Source organism: Anolis sagrei, chromosome 5 (genome assembly GCF_037176765.1).
Source record: "Anolis sagrei isolate rAnoSag1 chromosome 5, rAnoSag1.mat, whole genome shotgun sequence".
NCBI lineage: Eukaryota > Metazoa > Chordata > Lepidosauria > Squamata > Dactyloidae > Anolis > Anolis sagrei.
This window is the reverse complement of record NC_090025.1, coordinates 155,950,351-155,968,402: the sequence shown is the minus strand read 5'-3', so window position 1 is coordinate 155,968,402 and position 18,052 is coordinate 155,950,351. Positions and strand designations below refer to the sequence as shown.

The 18,052-nt window shown below is 40.1% G+C and overlaps 1 protein-coding gene across 4 annotated transcripts in view; it reads right to left on the bottom strand.

The window, feature by feature from the left end:
- The window catches only part of NEDD1 (NEDD1 gamma-tubulin ring complex targeting factor), a 28,967-nt gene extending 16,412 nt beyond the window's left edge, over positions 1-12,555 (bottom strand). The window contains exons 1-5 of one of the 4 annotated variants that reach the window (XM_060777276.2): positions 12,328-12,555; positions 7,372-7,518; positions 6,860-6,954; positions 4,873-4,989; positions 2,887-3,027 (exon numbers count right to left, since the gene is read on the bottom strand). In XM_060777276.2, the coding sequence (XP_060633259.2) occupies positions 2,887-3,027; positions 4,873-4,989; positions 6,860-6,954; positions 7,372-7,510 (492 nt within the window). In that variant the 5' untranslated portion in view covers positions 7,511-7,518; positions 12,328-12,555. Of the gene's footprint in view, positions 1-2,886; positions 3,028-4,872; positions 4,990-6,859; positions 6,955-7,371; positions 7,519-12,205 lie in introns of all 4 variants that reach the window. The other 3 variants (XM_067469133.1, XM_060777275.2, XM_060777274.2) reach the window with 3 other exon arrangements.
- Positions 12,556-18,052: the final 5,497 nt, after the last annotated feature.

The following is an 18,052-nucleotide window of genomic DNA, read 5'->3' as shown; positions in this document are numbered from 1 at the left end:
AGAAAACTACAGTATATACTTTTAGATTTGCTGAAATCCTCTCCATACCCACCAGAGTTGCCAGAAAAATAGGTAATAATTCTATACCTTTTATAGCTGTAGATTTTGGACAGTAGATTTTGCTTGTCATGCAACCAGGTAGCAAGCAAGACCTATAGACATTCTTTCTTCTACACAATCCAAGTATAAGATCCTTCTTCAGATAAAGCCACCCACTTTATTTTTCCTTCACTTTTCTCCAACTTCCCCTCCTACTTCTAATGCAATTTGCTCCACTGGCATTTTTCATTCAATCACTGCACATTATAGTGAAGTAAATAATTCACAAAGACATATAGATAACAAAAATCAAAGGAAGATCTGGATTATTGCATTCGATGCCATATATAGGAATGTGTAAGAACAACTTGAACCCCTTTTTCTTATATCCCCAAAAACTATCTCATTATATCTCTATCGAGTTTATTTTACATTAATTTTCCTCAAGATTTAAAAGCAAACCAGTCTTCCTGCAAGCAGTAGTGAAAATGAAAAGTTACTAATGGCAGAATACACAACAGATAGGACAAGACGTATACATCGAAAACACCAGCCACTGTAACCCTTCTAGAGGTCGTCCAGCACCTTATCACTGCTGTTAAAATCCACCTTCCCTGTTTTCATGGCTTTGGTCTTTAAATAATAGCATGTTGTCCATCAATAACTGTCAGAGATAGTTTTCCAAATAAGCCACACATAAAACACAGCAATGACAACTTTATTACCCTACTATGTGTTGGCTTTTTTAAAAAGAGCAAACTGACTATTAAGAAGAAGTTTGCATCAATATAACTGATGGATGATAACAACAAATAAAAAATATCAGGACCTTTATTTCTAATGAACAAAATGCTGCTAGTGTTTTCCAGTATTGTGCATTTGGTTTTTTTCCAATATAATGTTTATTGATAAAATATAGGAAATAGGGGCACAATAATAGATATAGGGACTTTTTAAAACATCTTATATTATCATCTTCTTCAATCATTGTCTAATTCATAAAGGTTTCTATGATGTTAAAAAAGGAGAGAAAAAGCATTTGTTATCCAGTCTAAAACAAAAAAATAGAAAAGCAAGTATAGAGAATATAGAAAAATAGATAGTAGGACAGTTAAGAAACAGAAAACAGAAAGTCCTATCTAACACTTCCTGTCCAACACTGCTGCCTTCTTCAATATATGTGTGTGTGTGTGTGTCTTGTGTCATCTTACTTCTTGGAGATTAACTTTTCAGGGTCCCTTGAAGATCGTTGGGGATCCTGCTACTCTTGTTGCTAACTCCCTTTTCTTTTCTTGTTATTCTTACATCTCTTACATTGGCAAATATTGGTTCAATGTTTACAAAGCTCAGTTTGTGCTAAACTTTTGATATGTTTGATGTGTTCTAATCGCTTGAAAGACTATTTTAATTGATATATATGTTTTTTACAGTTTTATAATATTGTGTTTTACTGATATTGTTACTGCCTGAATCTGGCATTAAATTATTTACACAGTTTGTAAGCCACCCTGAGTCCCCCTTTGGGGGTGAGAAGGGCAGGATATAAGTACAGTAATTAAATAAATAAATCTCTATAACAGTGGTTATCTCTTATTATTATGTAAAGTTCAATGTTTTTATGTTCTTTTTAAAAAGTCAATAAAAAGTTGCTTCCAGTATTGTGGATTTGTAAAAACAAAAATGAAAAACAAAATATGTTCACATATAAAGGAGAAGGAACACACTTTGCGTCTTCATGTTTTAAAGATTTACCAGCATTTTTACCAAAGTAGTTTGGATTAACTTAGGCCAGTAATACATCTATCAACAATCAGGCTTAAAGTGTTAAAACCAGAAGTACATATTCACAGAGTCAAGACATCTTGCAAACTAACCAGAAAAATGTGAGTGTAGGTATGCCTTTATTATAGGGATACAAACCAACTGTGGAATTCAACTGAATGACCTTCCCCTGCAATTCGGAAGGGCTTTGTATGATACTGGTTTAAAGCACACACATTTCATCCTTTCCTTTTCACTTTTTCTTTTCCCATTGACTACATACAAATAATATATTAAAACCCAGTGGTAACTGGACAATTGAATGTGTACTTTGTTAATATATGAATTAAGTTAAAAACCAATTAATTAATAAAATGGTAACAAAAAGCCTTCCAGTGTTAGCACTGGCTATAAGCTTTTATGAGACTATGAAATTTCTATATTATTTGAACAAAGATCAAGAACAAAAGCATGGTTATTCAACTTAATGCCAAAGTTTACATGGATTTGAAACGTTATTCCTGTCTTTAAACCTTAATAACTTTCAAGTAGATCATTAATTTTGTCACTCCATATTAGAAGTTCAAGCAGGGGAGCCAACCATCCTGCCAATTTTTATGTAAGCCCAATCTACGGGAAGGTCCACTATGTGACATGGACAGAGATTCCACATTAAGGGGCAGGATTGAAAATTATGATGCTCTCCAGGTGATGCTGAACTTCGACATCTAGTGCTCCTCACCACTGAATCTGCCCACCAGGGCTGATTTTTTATTTACTTCTGATGGGAATTATATCCAACAATATCTAGAGAATTCCAATCCTATGCAGAGGGATCCGGAAACTCAGAATGCCGTGCAGCCAAAAGGTTAAAATTTCAGACAAGCACAAAATGGGCTTACCAAAATACCTTTGAAACAAATAACTGAGTGGAGCAGGAAAAAATGTACAATGCGTCCCTAGGATAAGATACTAATGATCACTTCAGAATTGTTTAATATAGGAATATTTTCTGGATGCTACAAAATATATAGTGAAATCCAATAACACCATTAGAAACACACTCCAGTGCCATGTTGTCCTTACCTGAGTGGTGCCATGGCCAAATGGAGTGCTTGATAAATTTGTAGCAAGACTGTGCAGAATAATTTCACCACTCAAAGATCCCGAAGCAACATAGCAGTCATTCCAATTAAAAGACACGCACGTTACTTCATCTTTATGATCCTAAAGAAAAAGAAACACAATCTCAGTTTGTTATAGTGACTTCTCATAGCCTCGGTTATGAATGTGGTGGGTTGGAGTACAATGTATCTAAGGAACCCTACACTGTATTGTCGAAGGCTTTCATGGCTGGAATCACTGGGTTGTTGTAGGTTTTTCCAGGTTATATGGCCATGTTCTAGAGGCATTTTCTCCTGACGTTTCGCCTGCATCTATGGCAAGCATCCTCAGAGGTAGTGAGGTCTGTTGGAAGTAGGAAAATTGGTTTATATATCTGTAGAATGACCAGGGTGGGACAAAGGACTCTTGTTTGCTGGAGCTAGGTGTGAATGTTTCAACTGTTCCCCCAGGCACTGCCAAGCCATCAAACGCTAATTAAGGTGGCCAGTTGAAACATTCATAATTAAGGTGGTCAGTTGAAACCTCTTCACATATCTTGCCTGACCATTACACTCAACTTGTGCTAAACAGTAATACCCTTCCATCATTGGAAACCATAGTTGTCCGGGCCCTCCCTATCATATTAAACAAATGATCACCTCCTCTAATGAACAAAGTTGGAAAGCTTTAGAAAATGGGTTCCGTTGATTCCTTTTTATTTGCCTAATTTTTGTTTATTTCAAAATGCTTATCTCCCTTATTAAAAGCAGTATCTATTTTGAGTTGCTCTTGACCTGCTTTATTGGAAGCATTCAAGGGGGGCTTTAGGGCTGTAAAGTGTATACAAAATTATCTGATATATCTGTTTCCTTACATGTATTCTGATGTGATGACGTTTCAAATATCTATATACATGACTGTTCTAAATCTACAAACCAGAAGTTACGTCCCATTAATACTCACACATAATCCACAAAACAAGATTATAAATCCCTTAGAAGTAGATACCTACTTCTTATGTAGCACTGTTAAAATACCTTGTATACTATATAGTGCTGCTGCAACTAGTTGCAGTAGTAACTCACCAAGAAATGCCATATATGGACATTACATAAATTGTCATTATTTTAGTGCATATTTTAAAAGTCTTCAACATTTTCCATACATAAAATGCTATTTTAATACAGTGCAGGTGCAATAACTATTTTCCAAACATGCCTGTGGTAATAGAAATATTTACTCAAGCATTTCAATCTTCCACGTAATCCTAAATTTGCATACTGTAAATGTCAAAGCATTATGAGCTGAGAGAAAAAAAACATTATTTAAGGGGAGCTTTATTATCATATGATAATTATAATTATAAAGCTAAAAAATCTTGAAGTTAGCACTGAAACTAATTTACATAATTATGGTGGTATAGGTGTACAGGGATTATTCACAGATTAAAAAGATTAACTAAAACCAATAAAAAAACTTTACTTAAATTATTGTGGGGACATTGTTGTACTTTGCCATTCTTCGTTACTATCATTTCCACATTAGGTTCACAGGCCTCATATTTTATCTATATCACAATGGATGCCTTAACAGAATGCACAATATATTTAAAGTAAATAAATGAGAAATAAGAAAATATCATCCTTGTTCAAAAATTTTCATTCATTCATAGGGCAAAGAAAAAATTCAATTCATACATGGAGACAGAAGCTCCAAATATATTAATATGTATGAAATAATTCATATAAACTAATTCACTAACCAGAACTGCACAAAGACGAGAACCACTTAATTGGATTAGATGCATACTTGTATACTTAGAGCATAGGGATATCAAAGGAATAAGTTAACAATGAATAAATTACTTTCTATTAATGGTTTGAATAGATTCACTTTAAACAGGATTCTGGATCCAACTACTGTGTCACATACAAAGACAAAATATGAAACTTAAGTATTTTGCCTTACCTTAAGAGATCGGTGAAGTTTTCTAAATTTTAAATCCCAGATATTAACAGTGTTATCAGTACCTCCACTTGCAATATAAATGGAATTAGAACTCAGACTTATACATGTCTGTTTTGCCTGGTGAGAAAAAAATAATTTTTTAAAATGTCAACATTATCCCAATTTGCATACCATAAAGAGAGCGGTAGAGTGTTACACTAGACCAGTGTTCTCAAACTGTGCTGTTTTTTTAAAATTTTAAATTTTTATTCTGAAGTGGCCCTGCCCTGTGGAATTTCTTGTGTTTGATTTTATATTTCTGTGTTGTTTATTATATTGGTTTTTGCATTTTATGTTTTGTGTATACTGTGTCTATTGTATTGATGGGCGGGATGGAGCGGGGTATAAATAAAGTATTATTATTATTATTATTATTATTATTATTACTACTATTACTTTCGACTTCAGCTCCCAAAAAAACCAGCTAGCTTAACAGCTGTTAGGAATTGTAGTAGATAAGGTCCAAAACATCTGAAGGAGCGGAGTTTGAGAAACTTTGACGGGACCATTACTTTTCAAACTTTGATTTTTGACCCCAAATGGGGTCCCCTTAGGTCAATGTTGGGGTCACAAAAATTGGCAACAGTAAAAGGTTTCTGAATGACACTCATTTACACAAATCTATTAGCGAAAACTTCCAGTGACTACAATGGACTCTGCAAAAATGTTTCAGCTCTACTCCACAAAAAAGAATAAACAAATGCTGGTTTATTATCAGTGAATTCACCTGGGTCACATAAAAAATTCTCAGACAGAGAAGGGTCACAAGTGGAAAAAGTTTAAGAAGCTGTGCACTATCCCCTGCTCAGCCATGGGAACCCACTTGCTGCCCCCCCCCCCCAAACAAATTTCACCAAGATAACTACACTTTATTTCGTAATAAGTCAGAAATAACTTGGAGGCCATCATAACAACAGAAAGAAAACAAAACATGAGGGATGATTTGAGTTTTTCACAAGAAAATAAAAATACCCCGAATAACCTTACTCATCTAGCCTGATTTGAGAAAGACATCCTCTCCTTGGAGAGCCAGCCTTAGGAAGTAGATTTTGCCTATTTGCTTCAGCATGAGATGTCATACTAAAATGAAAACCCCCATTGGCACTCAGAAGGCTCATGGAGTAGTAATGGAGACAACATCTATGAGTTTATTTGTTTGTTTTTTTATTTTTGAGGGTGCACTTCTTTTAGATCACCACAATTTATTTTAAGGATTGTTTTATGGAATTTTCATTCATTTTCTCTTCAGATGTTGAGATTCCACACTAAACAACCTTATTTTTAGACAAGTAGCAATAATTTAATAATCCACAATTTTTACTGTCATTCAAGCCAACTCATCATTGGAGAAGATCCTACATCAATAAGTTCTGCAGCCCCAGGGAGCTCAGCAACTGTCAAAACCTGGGAGGGGCCCCCGCTGTTTCTGCTTAGTGCTTACTGATGAGAAGACAAGAGACAATTCAGATGAAGAAGTAACTGGGCTCAGAAAAAAATGAATGTATATTCATCTTTTCTTCCAAAGAAACCCAAAGAAGCAGCTTCATTGTCTGAACTGCCTCCCTCTCCTTCTTCTCACCAGTAAGTATCAGTAGATAGGGAGAGGCAAGGTTTTGGACCAGACACAAAATTCTGGAGAATTTTTAATGCACCTTATGAAAAAATGACAATTTGAGGCACGAGTAACAGGATGCTATTCATTAAGTATCTGGAAATAATTCAGCTTGATACTTTTGTCAACATTTATGACTAAGAAGCATAATTAATTAAGTTGACTTTAAAGTTTTTAAGCAGTACTTATTTTTAACAGAATAGAAACAAAAGCTTTAAAAAACTATAATCCTATAGTCATTACTGGGGAATAAACCACATTTAATCCTATTTCTAAATAAACATACACATAGGATTGCCCAGCTGAACTCCAAATAAATAAGTTCATCATACTTACCCCTTCAGCTAGTTCAAAAAGAGGAATTGGTTTACCCTTATAGTTTGAAATCACTATTTTATCACCAGCACCTGAAGCAGTAACCAAAAAATTATCTGAAACAAGAGTTAAGGATATAGCACAAAGCTTTGTAAAGTAGCTAGGGACATAAATATATTAATCCCAGTACATTTAATGACATTAGGCAATACTGTTTTAGATTATTACTTCTGCTTATCTGTTTTAAAAGGTTTTACTCATGAGCAATGTTCTGTATTTGTACAGTTCCACATCAGTGTTTCTAATCACCCTTTTCATACACCAATCAAGCTAAATGCAGTTTACGAATAGAAGAGTTCGAGATGTAAACCGATACAAATATGACAATAATTTAATTAGACTGTACAGTCTAACAATCGCACAATCCAATGTTAATCTACCAGGAAGAAAAAAATCCTAAAGAAAACTATTACTGGAAAATATTGAGGAAATACATCCCCAGATATTGCACTCCATGCAAAAACAAAGGATACTGTTGCAGCCCCAACATACAGAGTTTATTGGGAGGGAAGAAGAATGAGGACTGAACTGGTCTACTAAATTTATGGATGATGCATCCCATATTTTAACATCATCATCTCCCGAAGAAGCAAAACGGATGCTTTCCTGCATGGTTGAAGCTGTAAGCCAAAGGGGAAAATAGATTCTGAGTTATAAAGAAGTTAGATACACAAGACCCTTTAAAACCTTTTTTTCTTTTTTTTTAAACTTATTTATTGTAATCACCTCAAGTATGCTACTAAGAAAGTAAGTACAATAAATCAATGCAAACATCTTCTGACAAACAGCCATTGTGAATAATGTTGTACACAGTAGTCTACAGATTGGGTAATGACTGCCTCAACTATGAAGACACCTATTAATAACTGCACTGTAATTCCATGATAGGACACATAAAACAGGCAGCATCTAGCAAATGTGTATTTCCAGTCACAGACTTGAGGATGCATCTAAACTGTAAAATTAATGCAGTTTGGCCCCAATTTAATTGCCATGGCTCAAAGACGTGGAATTATGCAAGTTTAGTTTTACAAGCACTTTAGCCTTCTCTGCTAAAGTGGTGGTGCCTCACCAAACTACAAATCCCAAGATTCCAAATCATTGAGTCATGGCAGTTAAACTGGAATCAAACAGCATGAATTCAACTGTGTGGGTGCAGCCCAGGTTAACTAAAATAAGCCTGGACAAAATGCCAACAAAGATCTTGTTAGAATTATAATGGCCATCCCACATACCTGGTCAACTTCTGTAAGTGCGTAAATAATAAATAGGACTAGGACCATTTTCGAAGTTACCAGATAATGGAAGCTTTCTCCCATGATACATGCAGAGAAACAGACACCAACTGAATAACGCCTGAGACACAAAAGATACACTTGTGTGTTAGACATTTCATTTACTGCACACCTCACCAACTGCTCAACAACTGCTCACAACTCAGCTCCTCAGCATTGAATATCCAGTAGTTAACTCAATGATTCCCAATATTTTTTGGCTATGCCCCACCTAAGTATCTTTAAAATCTTGATCCATGAAAAAGAAAAAAAATTAAAGGACAGTTGAACTACTGAGGGTGAAAGAACTAAGAAATTGTTAGAAGTTATATTTAAAAATAGGAAATAAAGCTTCAAAACATACAACAGAAAACTGAAATGCATAAATAAAAGCTTTTCCTGTAATGCTTTCATCAAATTCACTGTTAATAACTTATTCTTGAATTGCCCCTTTAAAAATCAAATTGCCCCCCCTGTGGGAACCAGGGAGTTAACTGGAAGAGCCACAACATATTTTGTTAGGATTATTCGGCGAGTGATAAGCCACAATTCTGGGCATGCTCAACTGAGACAACGCCCATTTGACAAGCACGAAAATCACAAAAAATACTAAGACTGTATGTTTGTGAGAGAAACAACTGGCATCTTGTTTGGTGGGAGAGGCATAAAAAGTGTCAGAAAATCTGTTCATAGTACTTTCTATTCTAACTGGACCAAATTGGATTCAAAATGCTTGGGAACAGAAGCAGTCTGGATTTGGACTTTTTTGGAATACTTGCAGATGCAACCCAATTCCAAACTCAACATTCATTTAGGCTTGCTATGTGCCTTAAGGCATAGCCTGAAGGTAAATTTACACCACATATTCTGGATCCTTAGATTCAGCCATCCATGGCAGCCAGATAGCTTACAGGAACATCCAGGAGTAAGCATATTACACCTATTCTAAAGTGACTGCACTGGTTGCTAATTAGTTTCTATGCAAAGCACAAAATATTGGTTTTGACCTCTAAAGCCTACATGGTTTAGGTCCAGGTTACCTACAGGATCGCCTTCTCTTCCACTCCAGGCAGCAGGTTAAAACCTTTTCATTCAGGCAGGCCTTTAAAGAAGGAAGTTTTTAAGATCATCAGGGGCTTCTGTGATTTTAATTAAAGTAAAAGTAAAGGTTTCCCCTGACAATAAGTATAGTTGGTTCCGACTCTGAGGGGTGGTGCTCATCTCCATTTATAAGCTGAAGAGCCTGCCTTGTCCATGCAGTCATGTGGCCAGCATGACTGCATGGAGCACCGTTACCTTCCCGCAGAAGTGGTACCTATTGATCTACTCACATTTACATGTTTTCAAACTGCGAGGTTGGCAGAAGCTGGGCCTAACAGCGAGAGCTCACCCCGCTCCTCAGACTCAAACCGCCAAACTTTCAAACCGCCGACTGAAAGCCAAAACCAAGGTCACAAAAACGTCTGTTATAGAACTCAAATATGCTGATGACAATGTTGTCTGTGCGCATTCAGAAGAAGCCCTACAAACCACTCTAAACACCTTCACAGAAGCATGCGAGAAACTCGGCCTCCCATTGAACACCGAGAAAACCAAAGTACTCTTCCAGGAGTCACTAGTCAATCCCTCTCCAATGCCAGAAATACAGCTTAACGGTATAACATTAGAAAATGTTGACCATTTCCGCTACCTTGGCAGCCACCTGTCCACAAAAGTCAACACTGACACTGAAATACAACACTGTCTGAGCTCTGCAAGTACAGCATTTTTCCGAATGAAGCAGAGTGTTTGAGGACCAGGAGATACGTAAAGAGACCAAGATGCTTGTTTATAAAGCCAGTATCCTCCCAACCATGCTATATGTCAGCAAAACGTGGACTGTCTATAGACGTCATATGCAACTCCTGGAACGATTCCATCAGCATTGCCTCCAAAAAATCCTGCAATCTCTTAAGAAGACAGGCAGACAAATGTCAGTGTGCTGGAAGAAGAAAAGACCACCAGCACTGAAGCGAAGCTCCTCCACCATCAACTCCGCTGGACTGGCCACATTGTCTGAATGTCTGATCACCATCTCCCAAAGCAGTTACTCTATTCTAAACTCAAGAACGGGAAATGGAATGTGAGTGAACAGAACTGTCGGAACTGAAAATGTAACTGAAGGCTCAATTCTTCTGGCAGGCTTACTTAGCTAACTTTCAATGGTAAGTTTTGATTTACATCAGTGGTTCTCAATCTTCCTAATGCTGCGACCCCTTAATAGTTCCTCATGTTGTGGTGACCACCAAACATAACATTATTTTCATTGCTACTTCACAACTGTAATTTTGCTACTGTTATGAATCGTAATGTAAATATCTGATATGCAGAATGTATTTTCATTCACTGGCACAAATACACAGTACACACAAATTTGAATATTGGTGGGGTTGGGGGGAATTGATATTGTCATTTGGGAGTTGTAGTTGCTGGGATTTATAGTTCACCTACAATCAAAGAGAATTGTGAACTCCACCAATTATGGAATTGAACCGAACTTGGCGCAACAGAAAGTACTGGAAGGGTTTGGTAGGCACTGAGTGTTGGAGCTGAAGTTCACCTACATCCAGGGAGCACTATGGACTCAAACGGTAATGGATCTGGACCAAACTTGTCACGAATACTCAATATGCCCAAATGTGAACACTGGTGGAGTTTGGGGAAAACAGACCTTGACATTTGGGAGTTGTAGTTGCTGGGATTTATAGTTTCCCTTCAATCAAAGAGCATTCTGAACTCCACCATTTGTTTTGTTTTGTTTTGTCATGTCAGGAGCGACCTGAGAAACTGCAAGTCGCTTCTGGTGTGAGAAAATTGGCCATCTGCAAGGACGTTGCCCAGGGGACGCCTAGATGATTTTTTGATGTTTTATCATCCTTGTGGGAGGCTTCTCTCATGTCCCCGCATGTGGAGCTGGAGCTGATAGAAGGAGTTCATCCACCTCTCCCTGGATTCAAACCTGCGACCTGTCGGTCTTCAGTCCTGCCGGCACAGGAGTTTAACCCACTGCGCCACCGGAGGCTCCATAACTCCACCAACGATGGAACTGAACCAAACTTGGAACAAAGAACACCCCTGACCAACAGAAAATACTGAGTTTGATGGGCACTGAGTTTTGGAGTTGTAGTTCACATACATCCAGAGAGCACTGTGGACTCAACACAAAGATGGATCTGGACCAAACTTGAGACCAATACTCAATATGTCCAAATATGAACACTGGTGGGGTTTGCGGGGAAACAGACCTTGACATTTGGGAGTTGTCATTGCTGTGATTTAGAGCTCGCCTACAATCAAAGCACATTCTGAACCGCATCAATGATAGAATTGGGCCAAACTTCCCACACAGAATCCTCATGATAAACAGAAAATAATGTGTTTTCTGATGGTCTTTGGGGACCCCTCTGACACTCTCATTGCGACCCCCTCAGGGGTCTTGATCCCCATGTTGAGAAACATTGATTTACATTCTATTGCTACTATATGTCAATTCTGTATCTGTGTTTGGTGCAAGTTTTTACATTTTTTGTGTTTTAGCTATGTGAGTTATTGTTTACATTTTATGCTTGTACCTTTTTGACTTTCGAGCCATCAGGAGAGGTGAATAAGAAGAAGAAGAAGAACTTTGTGGCACAGCTCAGGCATGGGCAAACTTGGTCCCTCCCTCCAGGTGTTTTGGACTTCAACTCCCACCGTTCCTAACAGCCTCAGGCCCTTTCCTTTTGCCCCTCAGCCGCTTAAGCGGCTGAGGGGCAAAAGGAAGGGGCCTGAGGCTGTTAGGAACGGTGGGAGCTGAAGTCCAAAACACCTGGAGGGAGGGACCAAGTTTGCCCATGCCTGGCATAATCTGAAGGTAAATGTATGCGACAACCCTGCACGGATTCGGTTCCCATGGCTTCACAACAATCCAAAACAAAATTCCAAGAGGCAAGCTGTGATTTTCCCCGTTGTGTATAAGGCCCGCAGTGAGACTGAAGGCACAAAAGATGCTTGCCTTGTTCCCAGGGGCCTGCAAGTCTGCCTATCTACCTTCTCAGCCACCGAATCCCCGAGGGAGAGGGCTTCTGTGGGGAGGGACCCTCCGCCTCCCAGATCCACGACGAGGCCTGAGCTCACCCTCGCACTTCACCCAGAAGAGACTTCTAGCCGGCCCGCATCATTTCCACGCCCTGAGGCGCCTCGGGCCTACTCCACACAGTTCCACCGCTTCCAAGAGACTTTCCCCGCTTCTTAAGAACTTAGCAGCCCGTCCCAACAGGCATTGCGAGAACGCGCCTGTCTCCTTCGCCTACGGCGGCCGAGAAAGGGCAAGAGAGTGCGCCGCGCTCTGCTTTTCCTGACCAGGATGAGGAGGAGGGACTTAGACTCACAAGGGGCAGCTGGAAAGGAGGCTAAGATTGCCCCGCTCGCAGCTTTTTTTTTTTCAAAAGAGGACGGAGGCATGTGATTGGACGAACGCATCTCACACGCTCTCTGATTGGTTCGCTTGTCTCTTCCTCCCTATGTTGTTGTTGTTCATTCATTCAGTCCTTTTCCGACTCTTCCTGACTTCATGGACCAGTCCACGCCAGAGCTCCCTGTCGGCTGTCACCACCCCCAGATCCTTCAAGGTCAATCCAGTCACTTCAATGACACCATCCATCCATCTTGCCCTTGGTCGGCCCCTCTTCCTTTTTCCTTCCATTTCCCCAGCATCACTGTCTTCTCTAATCTTTCCTGTCTTCTCATGATGTGGCCAAAGTACTTCATCTTGGCCTCTACTATTCTTCCCTCCAATGAGCAGTCAGGCTTTATTTCCTGAAGTATGGAGTGATTGGATCTTCTTGCTGTCCAAGGCAATCTCAGAACTTTCCTAATAAACTTTCCTCCAGCACCACAGTTCAAAAGCATCTATCTTCCTTCGCTCAGCCTTCCCTATGGTTCAGCTCTCACATCTGTAGGTGATTACGGGTCCCTATTCTAGTAGCAAAAGGAACTGCCAACCTGAAGATAACGTGTGTATACCCCAGGCATGGGCAAACTTCGGCCCTCCAAGTGTTTTGAACATCATTACTTTCTAATGGCTCAATGTACACAAACTTGATGCACAAAATTGTTAAAATTATTGTGAAACGTTATCTTCAGGTTATGGGCATGAATTGTATATGAAATACAACACTGCCTGAACTCTGTGAGTGCAGCATTTTTCCCAATGAAGCAGAGGGTGTTTGAGGACCGGGACATCCGCAGGGAGACCAAGGTGCTTGTTTATAAAGCTATTGTCGCCCCAACCCTGCTATACGCCTATGAGACGTGGACTGTCTACAGACATCACATGCAACTCCTGGAACTATTCCATCAGCGCTGCCTCCGGAAAATCCTAAAAATCTCTTGGGTAGACAAGCGGACAAATGTCAGCGTGCTGGAAGAAGCAAATACCACCAGCATTGAAGCTATGGTCCTCCGCCATCAACTCCGCTGAACCGGCCACATTGTCCAGATGCCCGACTACCGTCTCCCAAAGCAATTGCTCTACTCCGAACTCAAGAACAGAAAACGGAATGTTGGTGGACAGGAAAAGAGATTTAAAGATGGGCTCAAAGCTAACCCTAAAAACTCTGGCATGGACACTGAAAACTGGGAAGCCCTGGCCCTTGAGCACTCCAGCTGGAGTTCAGCTGTGACCAGCAGTGCTGTAGAATTTGAAGAGGCATGAATGGAGGATTTATTTATTTATTTATTTACTGTATTTGTATACCACCTTTCTCAGCCAATTGGCGACTCATGGCGGTTTCCAACAAATCAGTATACATAAAACATAATATAGATAAAAAACATTAAACAGTATAAGACATCACAAAAGCAATAAAAACAACATCATCAGCGTCTCATTATTCTCAAGCATTATCCAATTCCATTGTCAGGTCATTCGATTTCCTATATTAGCTACTCTGTATTTGTAAACCCTTGCTCAAATAGCCACGTTTTAACTTGCCTCCAAAACATCAAGAGGGAGGGAGCAATCCGATCTCCCTAGGGAGAGCGTTCCATAGCCGAGGGGCAACCACTGAGAAGGCCCTGTCTCTCGTCCCGGCCAAACGTGCTTGTGATGAAGGCGGGACTGAGAGCAGGGCCTCCCCAGATGATATTAAAGTCCTCAGTGGTTTGTAAGGGGAGATACGTTCGGACAGGTAAGTTGGGCCAGAAACATTTAGGGCTTTATAGGCCAAAGCCAGCACTTTGAATTGGGTCCGGTAGCAAACTGGCAGCCAGTGGAGCTGGCGCAACAAGGGGGTTGTGTGCTCCCTGAGCTCTGCTCCTGTTAACAACCTGGCTGCCGTTCGTTGGACTAGGTGAAGCTTCCGGACCGTCTTCAAAGGCAACCCACGTAGAGAGTGTTGCAGTAGTCTATACGGAATGTAACCAGAGTGTGGACTACCGTGACCAAGTCAGACTTCCCAAGGTACGGGTGCAGCTGGCGCATAAGTTTTAACTGTACAAATGCTCCCCTGGTCACCGCCGAGACCTGAGGTTCCAGGCTCAGCTATGAGTCCAGGATCAAACCCAAGCTGTGAACCTGCGTCTTCAGGGGGAATGTAACCCCATCCAACACAGGCTGTAACCCTATGCCCTGTTCGGCCTTGGGACTGACCAGGAGTACCTCTGTCTTGTCTGGATTCAATTTCAATTTGTTTGCCTCATCCAGACCGTCACAGCGGCCAAGCATCAGTTCAGGACTTGGACAGCCTCCTTAGTAGCAGGTGGGAAGGAGTGACAGAGTTGGACATCATCTACGTACAGATGACACCGCACCCTGAAACTCCGGATGATCTCCCTCAGCGGCTTCATGCATATGTTGAACAACATGGGAGACAGTATTGAGCCCTGACGAACTCCACAAGACAAAGGATGTGGGGTTGAACAGGTGTCTCCTAACAACACCTTCTGGGTGCGACCCTCCAGAAAGGACCAGAGCCACTGTAAAACAGTGCCCCCCAGGCCCATTCCGGCGAGGCATCCCAGAAGGATACCATGGTCGACGGTATCGAAGGCCACTGAGAGGTCCAGCAGAACTAACAGGGACACACTCCCCCCCCCCCCCCCCCCCCCGGCATTGATCATCAACTAAGGCGACCAAGGCTGTCTCGGTTCCATGTCCCGGTCTAAAGCCAGACTGTGCCGGATCCAGGATAAAAGAGAGAAACGTGCCAAGAGGAAGGTGCATCAAGTCATCCCTGACCGGGACTGCCTTCCACCTGGAAACCAATGGCCTCACAGTGGGAGAAGACGCAGATAAAGAATAGGGCTTCACAATTACCTATGGACCCACCGCCAGTACACTGATCCTGGAAGACTATCCTACTCAGACAATAAGGGATTGCCTAAGTATATGAAATGTCAATAACTTTTGTGTTCAGACAGGCCCCTTCTACACTGCCCCATATCCCAGGATCTGATCCCAGATGATATTCTTATCCCAGATTATATGACATTGGAGACCACATAATCCAGTTCAAAGCCGCAAATCTGGGATCAATTCCTGTAATATAGAGCAGTGCAGATCCAGCCATAGGGGCCCCATGGTGTTCCTAGGAAGGGGAATGCGCAGAGTTTATGTTGCCAGTTGTCAGCTTTCAACTCACTTATGACTTATGGAGACAACCTTAAAATGTTTCATTTATTTATTTATTTATTTATTTATTTATTTACGATATTTCTATCCCGCCTTTCTTGAATTCGAAGGTGACTCAAGGCATCTAACAAACAGGCAGCCATCCGAAGCCTAACAATATTTAATTAACAGAATTAAAAGTACGTTCAATAAAACCTTTAAAAACACATGAAACCAATGGCTTCATTGTTAGTCTGATTATCCAAAAATCATCGTCTGAGCCGTTCCAATGTTCACTTTCATCTAAGTCCGTGTTTGAATGTTGAATTAGATTCGGAAGGCTTGTTCAAATAGCCACGTTTTCACTTTTTTTTTCCGGAAGATCAAGAGGGAGGCCCTTGTGTCTTCCAATTATTCTCAGAGTATTCATTCTCATGGTAGTCTCTCATCCAAGTAGTAACCAGAGCAAACCCTCCTTAGATTTCAAGATCAGATGGGATCTGGTGACTACTTCCCAAAAAAACTTTTAAGACATGACTGTGGCCTTCTACATTGCCACAGAAAATCCACATTATCTGCTTTGAGCTGGATTATATGAGTCTACACTGCCATATAAACCATTTTAAAGCAGATAATCTGCATTTCTATGGCAATGTAAAATGGCCCTAAATTACATTATAACTATGAACCTACAGAAGAGAATTTTGTTCTTACATGGCATAATTTTTGAATTTTTTTTTTTTTTTTACTACAGTAGCTTTGGTACCCAGCAGTGCTGGTTGGGTAATTTGTAACATTATTTATTAGAAAAAATCATTGTTTTTTTAATTTTATGAATGGTCCCATTAAGAAAATGCACAAGAATGTGGTGCACTACAATTCTCATCATCTGGGTGTATGCCCACCCCACAAGTCTTTAAAATTGGTTATGAGGGGTATGTGTCCAGATCCATTGTCAGGGGAGTTTAAGGTGGTTGCTGGATGTGGGTGAATTGCAAATCCCATTACCCAAGGTCCACCTCCTCCAAAACTCAGCAGTACTTAAATTTTGTCATGAAAGGTATGCGTGCCATGTTTGGTCCAGATCCATCATCAGTGGGGGATCACAGGGCTTTCTGGATATAGGAGGGGCTGAAAATCCCTTCCTTCTAGGTCAACCATGAACCCCAAAACCCTCCAGTATTTCCTATTGGGTCACGGGGGATCTGTGTGCCAAGTTTAATCCAGATCTGTTGTTGACAGAAACTACGAGGTTTCCTGGAAGTGGGAACCAAGTTGGAAAATACCTATAGATACATACATACTCTTATTACATATACATTTACAGGGTATGTGTAGTCCCACTGGTTAGATATGTGTTGTTTGGAAAAAAAAGGATACTAGAACATGTGTACATGCACTTTTCATATGAAACTTTCCAAATTCTGATCAAAACTGTCAATGTGCAAGAGGCTGATATAGGTCACAGGAACATAAACTCACCATAGTTCTGTTGTTCTGTATGCAAACTTCCATTATATACAATGGCATATTACAATGATGTCTTCGGTATAAATTGGCAAAATTAAGATTTGGTTTCTTGGATTTAAAAAAAAATTCAAGCAGTGTTGAATGTGTGGATTGTCAAAATCTGTAAATTACCCAGCATTTCTCTAAGTGCTAACAGGATAACTGTCTCAGGATTAACCACAGGTTCCCTGTAATTGGAATGATGTGGTAGCTGAGTGCTGAGACTGTTACCTAAGGCCCCTTCCACACAGCCACATATAACCCAGAATATCAAGGCAGATAATCCCCAATATCTGCTTCGAACTAGATTATCTGAATCCACACTACCATATAATGCAGTTCAATGTGGATTTTGGACAGCTGTGTGGAAGGGGCCTTCGTTTGTAGTAACTGTGTTGAGTTGATGAGAATTGGAGGTTAGTGGATTGAAGTTGGTTGATGAAGATAGAAGAGAGAGAACTTGTGCATACTGTGTTAGTATTTGTACTATTACTGCAACTTAAGTGAGAAAAGCCTCCCAGTTGGAATGAACAGCTTTGTGTCTGCATGTTGTTTTTCTTCCTGAGGCGACCACATCTCTAACAGGAGTGAGGAGTCCCTTCCACTAGTCAACTGGGAATTTCAAACTGATTGGAACCCCTGACATAGATATGGGATGCTGTTGCTAAATAGACGAATGCATCTAGCCTTCTGGAAAATTTCAGTATGAGCTCTTTTTGGTGGGATCTTAAATGTGTTATG